Consider the following 18,363-nt stretch of genomic DNA (forward strand, 5'->3'; position numbering starts at 1 on the left):
GGGCTACACAAGCCTCAAAGTGGGAAACATGTTTGCTTAAATATTCACAATTACAGGTTTAGTTGGCTTTGGCAAACTCCTGCAAGCCAATATAGGATGCTTCTGTTCTTGAACTATTCCAGCAGGCTTGAAGTAGTAAGCCTACTTCATCTCGAGTCTCAGCTGAAATAATCAGCCTTCACAAAACAAGGCATCGTCACTCCCCCCAAAAGAACTGACTCTTGTCTGAAGAAAAATGGACCACCCTTACATCTGGGCCAGTCCTTTAGGTCTGAAGGGTAGATAATAAATACGTCTAAATATTTAGGAACTGGAGCAGAAATATTCGAATGTCTTGCAGAGCAGACCGTCACAACAGCATCCCTGGATGGAGAGCAACTGCACAGTGGCATTGCCAGCTGGGGGTAATGAGTCTTTACTCCATAACAGGCTTTCTGTTGTCTTTTGTTAGGCAGCACACTTGTGAACTCTGTGTGACTTCCTCCCTTGATAATTTCGTCCCTGTTGAGTCAGATTCGCTGTGGCACAGGGGCTACAAATAACGTCACAACACGAGTATGCCTACACCTCAACCTACCACATGAAAACATTGGATTACATCAGCCTGGGTTGACCTAGGTTGACCTGAGGAGAGACTGCTATTGCTGTTATTGTAACAAACTCCTTACACAGAGAGGGGTTCCTCTGTCTGTGGCTTGTGTATAGATATGGATGGACTCACCATAAACACTTGTTCCACAAATAAAAAATAAACACACATGTAACTTGTTTTTGTTACTACCCTAATTATTAAATTACAAATACATTTCACTGAATCAAAATACTGTGAAACAGTACAAATATTGTAAGTGAAATAATTTACAATAATTTAACAAAACAGTCAAAGGTGACCAGTGTATTTTTTCAAAATAAATGACATAATATAGATATGTATTAACATCTTCTAACATATGTATGCATAGTATGTAGTGAGCATCTTTAGTGTGACACCCTATGCACAATGTGCGTCACAATTATCATCAACAGAAAAAGAAAAACATGCGTCTTGCTGTATTCTGTAAACTGTATACAGCAGAACACGGAGCAGTATGTTGTTTACTGTCACCAAGGTGCACCTCACATGGGAGTCACCACCAAAGATTCTAGAGCGGAGCGCTTTAGAATCTTTGGTCACCACAGCGCTCTGCTGTGAAACACCACGTGAGCCTGAATCCGAACCTTTTTCTTTTGCTGCCGTGTAGGTCACTCAGTGTAAGGACAATGGTATTTTCCGTCTGATCAAATTTAAGCCTCCCAAATGTTTCCTCAACCCCCTCTTACTCAGAATTTTCGAGAGAGACAGAGTTTGTTTGTCAGTTTACTGTACAAAAGAATCATCTGTGGTGCAGGAAAGTTTCCAAATGCAGTGACCTGTTGCCTTTTGAAATCATTTCATAGAACTCAAGCCTTACAGACCTCTTTTTAATTAAAGAAACAGTCTTAAAGCAACACCAAAGAGTTTTTTTGTACCTAAAAATAATGTTTCCAAAATCGTTTCAGTGGTTCATCAACTTGTAACAGGGTGAACGGCACCTCTGCATTCGCTTCGCAGCCCTCTATTGGCTATAACCGCACTATGTAAGTTTGCCAGATCGGGTAGCGGATCTGTAGTTCGATGGAATGAGACATAAGAAACTACAAATTTGACTTGCGTTTGATGTCGCAATACATCATACTTTCATAAATCATGCAACATATTCTACCTGGTCTGTGGACATTGTTATTTGCAAAGCCGGTGCTGGATAAACAAATAGCGTGCGTGCGACAGAGGGAAAGTTCTTTGGTGTTGCTTTAAAGCCTTACAGTGTGAGTCATGTGGAGAGAAACAGATTGTCCTTGAAGGATGAAAAAAACACTTTTATACAGTCTCAATTGGCCTCAAAGGTACTAGTATCCAGTTTGATTGGATTAGCACCAAAAATGAGCGATCCAAGTGTCTTTGACCATCAAGTGTCCAAGTGTCTTTGATTATGATGTCATTGACATCTGGTAATATGAGTGTGTAGCATACGCGAGTCACAGGAATCCCTTTTGGTCTGGCGAAGGCCGATGTCTCTTTGTTCTTTTCTGTCGACGCTTTGGTGCGGCATCGAAACATGTCACCATCATGGTATGGGCCTTGCACTGGTTCAGTCTGCTTTCCAGTCTGGCTGTGACCAGCTCCAAGGCCTCAAGATGTTCCAGGGAATCCACTTCAAATGTCTGCCAAAGATCAACTGCAGTAGCAAAGGCAAAGGTAGATTTAATTACATACATCAAGTTCAAGTTCAAGTTCAAGTAGTTTATTGTTATGTACTCATAAAAGGAATTATAAGTAATGAAAATCTTGTGCTCAAGAGGCAGCTCAACTAAAACTAAAAAAATAAACAAAAAATAAATAAAATAAAATGTATATTGTGTGTGTATGGGGGTGGGGGTGGGGGTTGGTGTGTGTGTGTGTGGGGGGGGGTAATGGGGTATGTGGGAGGGGGATGATGAAATGGTATGTGTGTGTGTGGGTGGGGGGTTATGGTTAGTAATATAAACACCATTGTGTGAATTAGAGATTTAATGTAATCTAACTTTAGGTTAATCAATCATTAATGGAATCTGACAGGGAGGTAAGATTTCGATTGACAACTTTGAATTAGGTAGTGATGATTATCAATAAAGAGCATTAAAACAGGTTGAACAGATGTAGAGAACACCTGCTCCTATGTAGCACTTACACTCCTGACTCCATTTCTCTGGGTCCAGCATAAGGTCCTGCTTTGCCTGCTCCAGCTCCCTCTTCAAATGGTTGTATTTCGACCGCAACTCCACAATCCGTTGTTGACGGTGCTCTAGGAACTTCAGCTTAGCACTGAAGCAAGCCACTCCCTAGGATAAATTAGAGAGCTGATGTCTACCTTTTATTTAATATGAAACATACTGCTAATCAACATTGTGACTGGTCCATTCGAGATAACATTCTGAATTTCAGACAGATTATGTTTTTTTTTTAATTCAGCAGCCCCTTGTCAGTCTTGTATAGCCTACAGTCATTCTGGTGTTACTGCATGAACTTATAACCCAGAGAGAAAGTCTCTTACACTCTTACAGAAGCAAAACTGACACACACCCTAGGTGTTTGAAGTCAGTGTTGTGAAACTCATCGTTTTGTGTTGCATGCACTTGCATATTTTCTCTTTGGCCCAAACATTTGACATAATTGCCTGTGTTAATAATATTCCTTTAATGCTGACCAAGTGTTGACTAAAATGACTTCATCTCTTCAATCACCATCCTAATTACGTACATAGTTTAATTTACTGAATTAAATTGTTTGCATTAAGCGTCTTGAATACCAGCTATGCTACACTCCATTTTCACAAGACTTAATCCATGACCAGAAACGTGGTCTAATGTGGTACATTCTGATTAGGCTTCCTGCTCTTCCAGACCATTAGCTCCATAGCAAACTGTCATCCACAGTTCAGTCACACATTCTCAGAATTGGATGCAATTAAATGATAATGTGGCAAGTAGCATTCCAGAGAAACGTTGAACGTTGAGCAGCACTACCACCCTTAACCACCTCCATTACAACTCCCTGACTGGCAATAAATTGAGAAGCTTCACAGGACTTACTCGGTTGCTACAGAGCCCCCTTCTCTGCAAACAATCAACATTGTCAATCTCATAGACTTTAATCTCATAGGAGTCAGCTGCACCCCGGTCACCCCAGCGTACTCGGGGGCCACTGGCTGATCTCCGCAACGACAGAAGGGTTTCCTGTGACGGTCGTCTCTGACTAGTCCCTGGAGATACAACAAAGGATTTCAGATTAAACACTGGTAAGTACTGATACGTAGCAAGTCATAATTTACTACCTCTTGAGATCTTTCAGATTTTGTGAAAAAGTGTTTTAAAGATTTGTCAATGATCATTCATGGCAACAATAATAGTATCATTATAGTGACATTTCATCTTGTCAGACAGAGCTAACAGTAAAAATGCCAGTAAAATTTCCAGAAAGGTGCTTGCCTTTCAGGTTTTCTTTGAAAAAAAAGCACTTTAAAAATTGGTCACTGTTAATGGCAATAATAAGTTAACTTTGTACTGAAATTACATTTTGTCAAACAAAGATACTTGAAAATTCCAGAGTAAAAATGCCAGCAATCGCAAACCTTGTGCGCTGTTGGTCTTCCTCTTGGAACTCCTGCCACTCCTGGCCAAGCTGTGAGTGCAGCTGTGGTCACTGGTGGATTCCCTGATGGACATGCTACTTCCTGTGGCCGAACTGTCCCTCATCAAGCTCTCATATCCGCTGCTCACAACACTATTGCGGTTGCACAGTAAAGAGGTCTTGCCCATGGCTGGAGGCAGCTCGCCACTTAGAATGCTTGTAGTGTCGCTGGCATGGCCACTGCAGTGACTGGGCAGTCGTGGAGCTGTGACCCTGCTGTAAGGTGAAGGCAAGGGGAGGCTCTCATCATTCTTTGCTGCTCCCTTCTCTTTGTATTCAGAGCCTCCCTGGTCTGCACCAGAGACGGGATCTCCATTTCCCCGAAGGAGCTCAGTGATCCTGCCATTCATGATTTTAATGGAGGAAAAGCTAGAACCTTGGCTTCGGGACAGTGACTGGGTTGACCAGGAGCCATGACCAGAGCTTGTTCCATCTGGTGATAAACTTGAGCTCCTGAACGACTGCCTCAGAGACTTGGTGATGAGGTTCATGGTCTTGGCACTGGATGCTGAGCTCCTGCTTGGCTTTGAACTGGACATCATTAGCTTGCTAACTGCTGAGGCTTTGGACAGATTACTTCTAGATGCCAATATACTACAATCTGCATCTTGGTCATCCATAGGTAGGAACTTTGGATATCTCTTGCCACTTCTACTAGCTCTAGGCAAAGTACAATCACCTTCAAAGCACTCCACAGATTCAGTGGATGTCATAAAACTGTCCTGTTCTGAAAAATAATAGTCTGAGAATTCTGACCGTGGTGCATTTCCATTAGGAGCCCTACTGCTCAATTGCTCCAGTTTTGCACTGAAGAGTTTACTGCTTTCTTCAATTGGGGACTTGATATGTTTCCTTCTGCAGGAATCATCAGGAGCTGCATAATGAAATGATGACTTTTGCTGTAATACTGGACTCCTAGGCAGGCTGGATTGACTGCTGGCTCTTCTCTTTTGATCTGGGCTATCCCTCCTCTCGGTTGAAAAGTTTTCTTTGGCTCTTACGAATATTCCTTGTTTGGCACGACCATGCCTTCTCTCCAAAGTATCTCCAGGACTGCATGGAGTGGACATTGCCTCTCCTAGCACCTTATAGTCTTTGGCTGGACTTGTTGGGTAATCATCCTCAAAGCCATCCTCTTGGTCCAGACTATGCCAAGCTCTTGGTAAGCTGGCTGTTCTGTGGTGTTTGGAGTTGAGGCTCCCTGACCTGGTCAGGTCATAAGCATCGACCAGCCTTCTTCTTGAGGCCGGTGACACGATGGCTTCACCTTTAAAGGACTGATGTTTGTTTAATTGACTGGCTTTCTTGCCAGTTGCTTTCTTCTCCGGTCTGAACTCTGTGGTGGGATCTCTGGTCACCCCAGATGTTTTCTGATCAAGTTTAACCCTGCTGGAGAACACATTGACATCCTTGTCCTTGCATTTTTTGGCCTCATTTTGAGTGGGACTGTGATAGCCATTAGCCCTGCTGGAGAATATGTTAATATCAAGGTCTTTAGATTTCTTGGCATCATTTTTGATTGAGTTTTGAAAGCTGTTGTCTGACATAGCATCTGTTTTCCTGACTATTCCTTGATGAAAACTTGATTTTGGTGTATTGTTATTGGAGATGGCATCTTGGTTATAGGCTTTCCAGGGATTATCCATACTTTTGGCTGGTGAAGGCATTTCCTTGATAACCTCTAGTTTTTTCTTACAAAGGTCCTGAGAAGGTGTGTACCCACATTGCAATTTCTCTAGACTAGGTTTACCACCTGAATTTATCAAAGTACTACTGGCATGTTGGGCCATCTCACAGGCCATACTGGATTGAGTTTTTGTCTGGTTCTCCAGTTCTCTAGAGCTGGGCTGGTAAAGGCCCTCAACACTAGCACCAGAATGTACACCATGTGTCTCAGGTTTGTTGGAAGAGACCTGGTTAGATGTGAGTTCATATCTTTCCTGTGATGTCAAGAGGGGCTGTCTCTCCAATGCCCCATTCTTGGCTGAGGAATCTAGCATGCTAGCATCCTCGCTAACACTGCTAATAATCCTGACAGGCTGCGAACCTGTGGTCAAGGCCTGGAGAGAGCTTCCCTCGCTGAAACTGATGACGTTGGTTGGTCTGCCCTTCTCAGCCATGCCACTGATGGTGACCTCCTCCACCACAGTGTACACCAACTCGTCTTGCCCGTTCAGGTCAAAGGGTTGCTGGACGGTCACCGTTATGGTGGCCCTCATCTCTCTCTGACCCTCAGCAGAGAGCTGGGGAGTAGTGTCAGTCAGGGTGATGGGAGAGTCTGTGCTAGCAGACATGGAGGAGGAGGACAACGACGAGCCAGAGGAGGAGGACTTTGAGGAACTTTTGCCAATAGGCGAGATCCTGTATTCAGGGTGCAGTAACGATTCGTCTGAGGACTGTCCTTGCGACTTTGTCATCTCAAGCTCAGCAGAGCACTGATCAGAATCTGAAGCACTCGTTTGGCTCCTGCTGTCCGCGGGATTCCCCAGATTATCTGCCAGTGGTCTGTCACTGGGGATCTCCTTGTGATCTGTAGGATCACTTTGAAAAGAATCTATGAGACCAGTGTCAATTATTTTTGTCTCACAAGCTGTTCTATAGCCATTTCCTTCTGTATTCTCCTGTATGGAGGGGACAGGATTGGCTATGTCTGTCTTCTCTGCCTCTTTTTTGGCTTCTGGCAAAGGCTGTACTTTCCCCACAGCCTCTGTTGATTGGCCCTGGCTGATCAACTCACTTCCATCAATGCATCCCAGACGCTCCTGCAGCTCTGCAAATGTGCTGCACTTGAAATATTCCATCTCTGCCTCCTGGGTCGCTGACATTTTTGTTTCTTTCTCCTCTTGTGACCGGTGAATGAGCCGAAAGTCTTTCAGGAATGTCCTCTGGGGGCGCTGTTTCATAGCTTGCAAGGGGTTCGCTATTTCTACAGTCTTGCTCTTAAGCAAAGATGGGATTATTGATATGGACTCCTGGGGCTTTTTGTTCATGTCAGTGTTGCATCCATCAGAATCTACATGAATGACAGTATCGCAGGACAGGTCACTCCCAGAGCGATCCTCCTTATCCCGGAAAAGCTTTGGTGCTGGCACATCTGGGCCCAGAGTGCCAGTGGAGTGGAACGCTCTCAGCTTGGTCTCCTGGAGCAATTTCTTCTCTTTACGAACACTTCTCTCACTTGGTGAAGAGGACCTTGATTTCTGTTGGAAAGAGTAGTTTCACAGCCTCATCAATTTGCATATAGTTTGTATTCATTTTTGCCAAAAATCAGTATTATTATTTTTTTTATTATACAAGTATGTTATTTTCTGCTATATTATTAATTTGACCTGAATATGTAGCTATAACATCAAAACATTATTATCACCCATTGATCAATACCTTGGCTTTTCTTTGCATCTTATGAATACGAGCGATGATCTGTAAGGTAGAGAGTGTATCCGAAAGCCTTTCTGCAGATCCGGAAACATGAGCAATGACCGTTGTTTGACAGTTGACATTCCCTAGAGACTCCTGCAGGAGCATGGTCAGCTTACTATTCCTGTAAAGACATTAGACTTTAGAACTATGAATGCATCTTGACTATGAATCCACTATCAATCTTGCATTCAGATACACACATACACACACACACACACACACACACCACACACACACACACACACACACACACACACCACACACACACACACACACACACACACACACACACACACACACACACAAACAATTAACCAGGAAACAGGAGATTGAAACATTTAACTTAATGAGCAAACGGAGCGTGCCTGTTTGGGACTTGCTTGCCGCCTCTAAGGAGCGTCAACATGACGCTGCTGAGCTCAGGGAAGGAGAGCTGGGCCATGCTCTTGCTGTGCTCCTCCACACAACTTCCCAGATCTATCAGGATCAGCCTGCTCTGGCCTCCGCACACTGAAACACGGAGAAGGGAAAGGCGGGAATGAGGAATATAATATGAGAGAAGAAAAAAGTAGCAATGTGTGGAAAAACAGGCAGCTGAAAAACAACGTCACATTTTGGTATAGCCATTTTGTTATTGCTTGGGGGTGCACATCAAAGCTTTGATATGCTTGGTGAGGTTAGACATTTGGTTGTGTTTTTGTCATTGAGGTATTAAGGTTACCAAAACAAACTGACAGATGATAATTTTGTGTGAATCAAATTCAACTTCAGGACATGTGGTTTTAAGGGAATGGGTCAAATTGATACCACAGACAGCCCCTGGTTACTGTTGGAAAATATTAAGGTCAGTTTTCTTTTTTTTAACATAGCCAAAGTAACCTCCTAATCTAGACAGGAAGTAACCTAAGGTAATAACCCACATACAGGGAATCGAACTGAATCAGTAATAGGAAATTCTGAGGGGTTGCAAAATAAACAAGAAATGTGCCTACAGCTGCAGAAAATGCATCTCAAGAAATTCCACATGATGTGCAAGGAGCAACAGAGGGTAAGAGAAATCCAAGTACGCTGAATTATCAGGTACTCCAAGGTTCATTGAGAAGCCTTCAAACAATCAAACCGCTCTGACAAAAGCATCTTGGCCAGGGCAGATAATGATGCTCTAATACTGCCAAACCATCCATACTCAAGGAACGATCAAAAGAATACGAAAACATCCCTTCACCAGTGGGTTCCCTGAGAACCTTGCAGGCGTCTCATTTAGAGACTTCCCAGAGAATCTGCTGGGATTCCACACTGTAAGATGCTGGAGGGGACGCGCAACACTCACCGACGTCTTTGGTGGGGCCCTGCGTGTGCTGCTGATGGACATGCAGGGTGAAGAACATGTGAGAGCTGACTCCAGGCCTGTTCCCGCTGCGAGAGGAGAGGGCAATGTCCAATAGGGAGGCAGCTCTCTCCGCGGTGGGTGCACTGACAACACTTTGGTTCATAAGCTGTATGAATATGATTTAGAAATATGGTAATTATCGTGAGTAGTAGTAATATAATTTATTACAGGGCTCTTCAGAGTGCTGCAGAAAGTTCCATTCACATGAATGGGCCTTCCCAACGTTCGGGCCTATGTTAAATCTATATAAATCACCGGCAAAGTATATAATCACCGCTGGCAACGGGTTGATTAACGTCTTTCATATCCCTCCGCAAGAATTCCGTTCGCTTATTGCAATGGAATTTCATTGAAAGGGAAAGCTAGTTAAGACGTTGCCACGCAACACCTGAAACTGTCAAGTTCTATCTGTGTGGCGAACTATTTATTTTGTCAGCGGAAGACACGAAACGGTAGCATACATTATCCCTTACATAAGTGATAATTCTAAAATTGTCTCTCATTTGTAAAACCCTCCAAATATTATCTTTACTATTTGCTCATAAAAATGTTAATTACTTTACAGTTTTAATCCATTTAGATTGATCACATATGCATTTAAGTATGTAGCCCTTAGTTTAACTGATACAACCAACCACCAAGATTGTGTATTTAATTACCAAGAATTAAAATAAACGCTTTCAATGTGCTCCTTGATGCTTCAGATGAAAGCATTTGCAAAATAACCATGAATGCAAATGCGATCATTGCCTGCTGGGGGGAGCTTATATGCTGATATAATGAATGCCTTACTTAGTGCACAGTTCATTTGAGTAATGCCTTAGTACTCTTTGCTAAATTAAGCAACGTAAATAAATCTTTTGGTGAGCCTTGAAAGAGTTGTTATATATTCAACAAACATTAATCATCTCTTTGTTTAGAAGTTTGATATTTTAGCTGTAGCAAAGTACATTGACATGGATACAAAAAAGAAGAGAAACAAAATACATGATGACGATGCATATCAGCAAAGACACTTAATATTCTTTGATATCCTGGATATTTTTCTCCATACCTGTATTCCACTGACTGGATCCTCACAAAGGCAAATGCCTGGTTTCTGGCCATTGCCAAAATTACTCATGTCCTCAGTGTATAGCAAGTCCCTGAGGACTTCATTTCTCCCATAGACCTCAGTGGCCGTGATGGACACAGAGATCTCTGCCCCGGTCTTCTCCCTCCTCTTGCTAACGAGCCTAAACAGCCAGGAGATGGCACAGGGGATGACCCCTAGGCTCAGGATCGAGTCGTCTTTCCCCGTCATCGTGTAGGACTTTCCTGCCAAACGCAGAGCAGAGGGGGAAAAGAAAAAAAACCATTTCCCATTTCACTGGATCACTGGATTTGGAAAACCCATGCTTGGGTGCCCATCCCAAAGCAAGTTGCACTCACTAAACCAGACGGAGGTCTCCTCCAGTTTTTGTTTTGGTTCTGGCCGCTTGCTTGCTGAAAATATTGTGAAATATTGATTTGTGAAACTACAACTTCTAAGTCGTTCCTCTCCCTTGGACACGTGAGGAACCATAATGGATGAATACCCTTCCTTGGAGACATATAAAGAAAGGTCTCTGTTTTTAACCACAACCACGAGACTTGCAAACATCCCATATTCCCATTCCTATCGAAACGCACCGGCATTTTCTCTCCCATGAAAAGTGCAGCACTTTGCCATTACTCATACTCATAGCCCCTCTATTTAAATAGATTTATGCCTTTTGGCACAGGACCAAGACCCTATGCTGAGGGCACCTAATTCAATCAGGCTAATGGCCAATGATGTAATACAGGGAGAGAGGCAAAGGAGCTCGTAGGAGAAATTGCCATCATGGTTTCATTATTTTAGCAAAAGCATCTATTAACAGCCTGTATGTTGCGCGGATTCCGTGGTGACCTATGGTGTCACAGCCACTCCTGAGACCTGAATTCCACGCACATCCATTTACACCCGGGCCATCAGGCCCTAGGACCGCTCAGCGTTCGGGTCTCAGGTGCATTTGGACTAAATAAACCCGATAAGAGTGGAACCCCTTACGAACAACAGCCAATGCATAATTGATCAATCCGCTGTTTATTTATATGCCGGCCCATGGCAGACGTTGAGCGCTGAGGCTCGTAATGGGGTGAGGGGCACTCAAACACACTTAAACACTCATGTCACGGAAAATGGGGACAGTTAGAGGAATCTCCCTGTTTTATATTAGATGAGACTGGTACACAACTACTCTCAGTGTAGAGAAATGGGGTCTCCTTGGAGACAGATGGATACTGTAAATAGGTATATAGATAGATAGATAGATAGATAGATAGATAGATAGATAGATAGATAGATAGAGAGAGAGAAAGAGAGAGAGAGAAAGAAACAGAGAGAGAGAGAGAGCTGTCCCTCACTCACCCGTCCCGGCTCGTCCAAACCCGATGATGCATCCGTCGGCTCCATTCATGACAGCCTGGAGGGGCCCTGGAAGAGCACTTTCACACACCTCTCCCTGAAGAGCATGCCAGACGTCATACTTAACATGGACCTCAACGTATATTGATTTTACTGACAGTTCAATGCTAAATGAGTCTGCAGACAGACATTTTTATAAAAAAAACTAAACATTCATGTGGGGAAGATATATTCTTTGATGGTGTACCTTTATCACACACAAGCCATGCAACTGAATATTTATTGAACCTGTTGATTTTGTATAAACAGCAAGGACATGTACAGTATGGACGCATAGTTATGAACACTGACAACAGACATCACACATGGCATCAGAGTACAGAACTCTATAGAATCCTTCACTCTTCAAAAACATTTTTGAAGAGTTAGGACTTTAAACTGTTCAAAGCTATGAAAAACCTTTTTGAGAGATGTATTTGTATGTATGTCCTGCACTAACAAAATTACTCAAGGACATTTCATGATGGCATCAAGGTCTTAAGTTCCATTTTCAAGGGAAGCTGAAGTATTGGTATGTATGCATAAACGGAACCTACAGTAAAAGCACATTTGATAAAAGCATGCACTGAATATGAATGCTAGCTGTTTGTTTGGTGCCCTCTAAATCAAATGTCGTGAGTCACATACCATATAAAACATTGACAAGTGAAAAGCTATGGAACACTCCTCTATCCAGCTAGAGCACTTGGTCAGAATTTCAATGCACAAAGCCAATTCTGCCAATTGCGTATGACCGCCAGTCTAAAATCTCTGGCCTAGATCTCCAGACAGATCTCTAATCTTAATTGAATTTTAAGAGTCTCTTGGACAAGCCTTTTTTTCTTTCTAGCACTAAATGTTTTTGTAAATTAAGTTTCATGTTGTGGCAGAGACTGATAAATACAATATGTCAATCAGGTGCTCAACTGCTCAGACTCAGATTTCTTAAGGTAGGCAAAGGTTGAGAGGAAAATCCTCTATCTAAATGGCACATTTTGTTTGTGCGATGGCAGATTTGACTGTAATTATAGGCTGCCCTACTTCAAGGCACTTGATTTATCCATTAATAAGTTAAATTAATAGGGATTGTAGAATAACTGTCACATTGATATATTAAATATTTTAGCACCAACAGATTTCTTTTCTTTGGATCAACTCGATGGGCGGCACGCATTCAAAAGTGATAAATCACTCTTCAAAATCACAAATGGTAAAATCCATTATGCCATCTTGACAAATCTGCTACATTGACACTAATGAAATTCCATTTCAGAATTAGAGTCTGTATCAAGAGAGAATGGTTGATGCCAAACATGGGCTTGCATCCGTGATGGGTATATATGAATGTCATGGCCGGGTTCTGCATTAGTTCTGGTCAGCAGACAGATATAACAAAACCTCGCTGACCTGCATTGACTCTGGAGTGAAGACGGCGTCAAAGGTGAATGACCTCGGAGTGACCTTGGAGGCTGTGGTCTGCTGCTGAGGATTATGGGTAATTGGGTCCAGTATTGTGACCTGTTTTCTGCGACCGTCTAGTTTGAGGCAGGAGTCCACCACTGGGCTTACCCTTAACATGACCTTCACTTGTCCCTTTGGAAACAAACATAATTATTATGACAATTATGAGAACACATGTACACAGCACCAGATCTGCAGATCATTTAAAAGGTACCCTCGCAATATAGTTTGATGAAAATGTTAAAGTTAAAATGCTCTGATAAACTTCAGACAATTACAAAAAAACGCATTTATTTGAACTATGTCCCACTGTTGTGATTATTTGGAGTGAAAATGTAATTTGCATATCCTTTTTTTTACAAGCATCCACAGTATTTGTTACAGATAAGCAAAATCAAATATTTAAATCAGCAGTCTCACACAGGTCTCATCAAGCTTTTCAAAAATAATGTGACATCTATCTGGCAAAAGTTACATTTGTTCATCAAATAGTGCTCAATCAAAAATCTTAAATCTTTTAATCTCTGGGATTTTGCTGATGTTCTCTATTTCCATTAGACACACTCCCACTAAGACCTTCAAATCTCATGCTCTTCACTCTGCACTTAATTTCTATTTACTGTAACCAAATTAAGATTATTTACGTCACTCTTCATTTTATTGTGTATTTTATAAACATAAGTGCTACTGAACATGAAAATACAAAATAAAATCCTTATTACTTAGACAAGAACAACAGCTGTAACAAAAACTTACACTGATGCAGTGCATTTGATCAGTCAGAATCTGTCACTATTGTGACTACTATATGATGCACTCAAATACTATGTATGTCATATGGTTTAGTAGTATGGGGGTTTAGTGTAGGCAGTTAAATGCGGATTGCAATCATCAGGCATGGAAATATTCTAAGGGAAAAATCTAATCCCAGCTATGCTAAATGTCAGAGTCATGTGACAGGCACCACTTTCACACCAGGGAGATTACAAGAAAGCCTTATGAGGCAGTGACATATCTTTACAGGGAAAAGCCTCTGATAGCTCAGGCTCCAGGGAAGATGGAATCAGACATAAGAAGATAATGTGACGTGTTGACGCTTTGATTTGCCTGTACTTACACCTATCACTGGAATCAAAACCTGCCTGTACTGTAGTTAACAGTAGCTTGTGTCAGTCAAGCCACATGGCAGCAACATTGCAACCTGGCTCAAAGACATTTGTCATTAAAATGTCTGTTTGGATGCTTTTGCTTGTATATGGTATATTTGTATTTCTTTCTGTTGTTCTGTTCTGTGTGATCATTTGTCTCTATAATGCTATCAAGAGTTTAATGGTTCGCCATTGATTTTCTCTTCATCTTTAACAAAGGAATCCTCGCAGGTTCTACTTGGAACCCTCTCATGAAGGGTTCTACATATTATGGTTCTGCTTTCTATTAGCAGACATTGATTGTCTTTTGTGGTTCATTGTGACCAACATGCTCCATATGTTGGACCACCAGCTTTTCAAGAGACTCCAATGATTTTAGTTATAATGTGGCCATTATCATTGGAATTGTAGCAATTACAGTGCCATGCAAGCCAATGAAAATGATTATATCAACCATGTAGCCTCAATCGCAAAATCATGTCAGTTTATCCTTTACAACATTAGGAAGATCAGACCTTATCTGACAAAAGATGCCACCCAACTTCTTCTACAGGCAATGGTTATTTCCAAGCTGGACTATTGCCATTCATTATTAGCTGACCTGCCTGCCTGCCTGTGTAGTGAGACCATTACAGTTGATTCAGAATGCTGCAGCACGCCTGGTCTTTAATCAGCCAAAGAGGACACATGTAACTCCTCTCCTAGTTACTCTCCATTGGCTTCCTATAGCAGCCAGAATTCAATTCAAATCCCTCACTTCGGCCTATAGGACACTTACTGGATCTGCTCCCTGCTACTTGAATTCCATGATCCAGCTCTACATCCCCTCGCCTACTGCGGTCCTCTGATTAGCGTCTGCTTCGTCAACCAGCCATTAATGCTCAGAGGTATTTTCCTCAGTGGTTCCTCGTTGGTTGTGAGTGGTGAGTTTTCAAGAGAGATCTAAAGACAAATCTGTTCAGCTTACACTTAATGAATTAATTCCTAGAGTTATGGTTTGTATATTTATGTCTTTTTGATTATTTTCATTATTGATTTGATATGTTTTAATATTGAATTGATATTTGTTATTGTCATTACTATTATTGTTATTATTACTACTTTGCTTAATGTAGGCATACCAACTTTTTAAAATTGTTTGCAGTTCATTTTAACTATTGTAATTGGTTCGGACAAAAGCGTCTACTAAGTACAATAACTATAATCAATAACCATAACATGCAGACACGCAGAGCTAAACACAATGGCAAACAAGAAAAACAACACATCATACCAGACTGCTCTGACAGTGCAGTGGGCTGCTAACCCAACATGGGAAAATGTTGCTAAATAATTAAATTACTATCATTAAATTATTAATTGTTATGGCTGGAATTGGCAAAAGCCAGACCGAACATTTCAGAAGAGCATGATCTTAACTGCAAGAGTACATTTGACGATCAAACAATGAAAACAAAATTGAAAATATGGACTGGACACACAACAATGCACTGACCATTTCACAGTTTCTACCCATCAATTTAAACAGTAGGTTTTCATCAACAGTATCTACTGGTGTGAAAATTCAATTATGCTCCACCATTTACTGCCATTATTATGGCTAAGTGATTAAGTACAATTACTTGTCATTAAAATGTTCATGTTCTTCTTGAGGAACACCAAGTGGGTTGTGTACAATGGTGTGGAATTGAGGTCATCAAGGTCAGAAAAACACCACAATGTCCCACATCAATCTTAGAGCTAAGTGAGACTCTTTGTGTTGCTAGCCCTCTATGACAACCCTATTCAGCTTCAACACTGTTCATAGACAGAACCTTGATCTCTACCCAGAATGGCGCATAAAATGTTTCGATAACATTACATAATTTCAGCGAAACGCAACAACAAATTAAATATGTTAATATGTTTGCAAAGCAGACCACACACGCATACCATACACAGTGTGGAAAACAAAGTCAAATGTTCTCAGCCAATAGCATGGAGTTGGGAGTATGAGGTAATGCTCCATTCTCCAGCTCCAACTGGAGATTGATAGTAAGCCATTACCCCACACAGGTGGAACTCTGCTAGAATGCTGATGACTTTAGCAGCACATCACCACAGTCAGAGGTGACAGCTTCAGAAGCTCGCAAGCAGTTGCCGCAACATCCACAGTTATCACATAACCCAGTGCCTGTCTGTCAAATCATATTGTATGGGAGCTGAATTATTTAAGAATCCATTTGCGCCGAGACACTACTCACAGATGAGTGCACCGACTGGCCTTCCCCCCCCCGATCAGGTGCGACCGGGAAAGCTGTTAGGTGAAACCCAAGATGATCCCTGTTAATGCGTGCGCCTCAGAGAACGAAGGGAACGCCTCAATTAAAGCTAATTGATTTTCCTCCCCCCGCTTCTCAAGAGAAAGAAGAGGCACTGAAGACATTGAGACTTTAATGACGTATCACATGCTGGCTTTGTGTCGGCGAGCGTCTACTGTATTTAAATGAAAATCTCTCAACAAATTGAATGGAAGTGGGTGTGGGTGTGTTCACAGGCTGCGTTGAAAATGAAAGTGAGGAAACCTCAAAGTGCGGGCTGCGGGTCGATACATTTTCTACTCAAGCACTGCTAATGTAAAAGTTCAAAGCCGTGGGACGCCAACGGTCATCTCTTTATGGGTCACTTCAGGGCCTCAGTGACTTGACCCATTGAAGGTTCAATACATTTAGCATTTCTGCAAGTCACCACTACCACCAGGTCTGACTTTAAGCAGTGATGGCATACCAAGGTGGGGGTTCTGTCTGCCTACCTTGCCAGTGCCTGGTGTGGGTTTCCTTGGGGTGGAGGCCTGGAGCAGATGGCGCGGGACCAGGGGAGGGGACCGCAGTAGGAGGCTGCAGAAGTCGGTGACGCGAGATGGGGCGTCTACGTCGGAGGGTAGGGCGGAGCATGGCTTCTTCCTCCGCGAGGAGAGGTTGAGCTTCTGCACCGCCCTGTGAACGACAGAGTGAGACAAAAAGAAGAAGGGAGAGTGTGAATGAGAGAGTGAAAATAATGAGTGAGTCAGGCATCCCTATGATGCGTAAATGCAGTGATGCATAAGCAATGCCTGGATTAAGGCTTAAGTGCACCGCTCATGATCAGCCGTCAGCTGAGACGGATTATATGTTGAAAAATTAAACAGCATTTGTTATTGTTGAATCACTGGCCACGAGTCATCATCTCACTCCCATAGGCTGTTCTGAAAGGCACCAGTTCTCTGCAGTTCGGTGCCACAGAAATTAGCTTACTATTCACTTCCACTACAACACCATAGGTTCCACAATTGCACTAAAAGCACTCTCCCAAAGCATGTTATAACAGAATTGATCTCAACAGAGAGGAAAAGAATATAATTTTAGCCATTATTGGCTAAGAGACAACTCACTCTGGTACTAATTGATTGATCTTCGGAACTGTGGGAATTGCAACGATGAAGTAGGAGGAAGAGTGCTTTTAGTGTGATTTGCCCCTCCACAATGACTGAATAAAAGTGATCAAGTAATGGCAAAGCTCGCTATGAAACCACACTGGCTTTACAGATGTCTGTACAGACAGGGCCATTAACAACCACAGATTAGCCCACTATGAGATCCTTTTTCTAGGTTCAACATGGAATGTCTTGCTTCGAGCAGTGAGATCAACAGTGTATCAACAACAAAGCCAAATTCTTGCTGTTTCTGTCTCTCTCAAAGCTGATTAAAAAGCCATCATGCACAGCCAATGACATGACATTCTCTCCCTGTGTAAAGAAAGACATACAAGTAAGACCTTTGCTTTTCTTTGTTCCTGACTTTCATTCTCTGACAGAAGAAGTCAATGGCAGTGCCATGTAAGCCCCCGCTCAATTTCACGTGTCACTTCGGAGACTTGCACCACTTGCCTGCGAGGCTGGTAAGGTGTGAACACAGCTAACAAGGGACACCACTCAGGCTAATTAAGTGTCTGGAAATAAGACACACGCTGACGCTTCTCCTCAGACGATGGCAAACCATACGGGTGGCATTTGAATTTTCAGCTTTTAATGACTTCATTCAAAACTTGGCAGGTCCCAGCAGTCACAGCTCTCTCCCAACTGTCTAGGTGACGTCCAAATCTAGAATTCATGTCCTATATTTGTCCTTGCCTTGCCATACACATTCCACACAGCTGCTGCCTTTTTCCAAGTGAATGGCAACAAACCAATCTAACTTCATCCAAGGGAAGTTAA

General features: G+C 42.3%; 1 protein-coding gene across 1 annotated transcript in view; it reads right to left on the reverse strand.

Moving 5' to 3' along the window:
- Positions 1–1,734: 1,734 nt before the first annotated feature.
- kif26bb (kinesin family member 26Bb) overlaps positions 1,735–18,363 on the reverse strand; it is a 23,070-nt gene continuing 6,441 nt past the window's right edge. The window contains exons 5-15 of the mRNA XM_048249842.1: positions 16,924–17,107; positions 12,931–13,116; positions 11,488–11,581; positions 10,111–10,373; positions 8,997–9,162; positions 8,032–8,176; positions 7,628–7,787; positions 4,188–7,446; positions 3,649–3,818; positions 2,748–2,898; positions 1,735–2,255 (exon numbers count right to left, since the gene is read on the reverse strand). Of these exons, the coding sequence (XP_048105799.1) occupies positions 2,056–2,255; positions 2,748–2,898; positions 3,649–3,818; positions 4,188–7,446; positions 7,628–7,787; positions 8,032–8,176; positions 8,997–9,162; positions 10,111–10,373; positions 11,488–11,581; positions 12,931–13,116; positions 16,924–17,107 (4,978 nt within the window). The 3' untranslated portion in view covers positions 1,735–2,055. The remainder of the gene's footprint in view (positions 2,256–2,747; positions 2,899–3,648; positions 3,819–4,187; positions 7,447–7,627; positions 7,788–8,031; positions 8,177–8,996; positions 9,163–10,110; positions 10,374–11,487; positions 11,582–12,930; positions 13,117–16,923; positions 17,108–18,363) is intronic.

This window comes from Alosa alosa, chromosome 8, assembly GCF_017589495.1.
Source record: "Alosa alosa isolate M-15738 ecotype Scorff River chromosome 8, AALO_Geno_1.1, whole genome shotgun sequence".
Classification (NCBI taxonomy): domain Eukaryota; kingdom Metazoa; phylum Chordata; class Actinopteri; order Clupeiformes; family Clupeidae; genus Alosa; species Alosa alosa.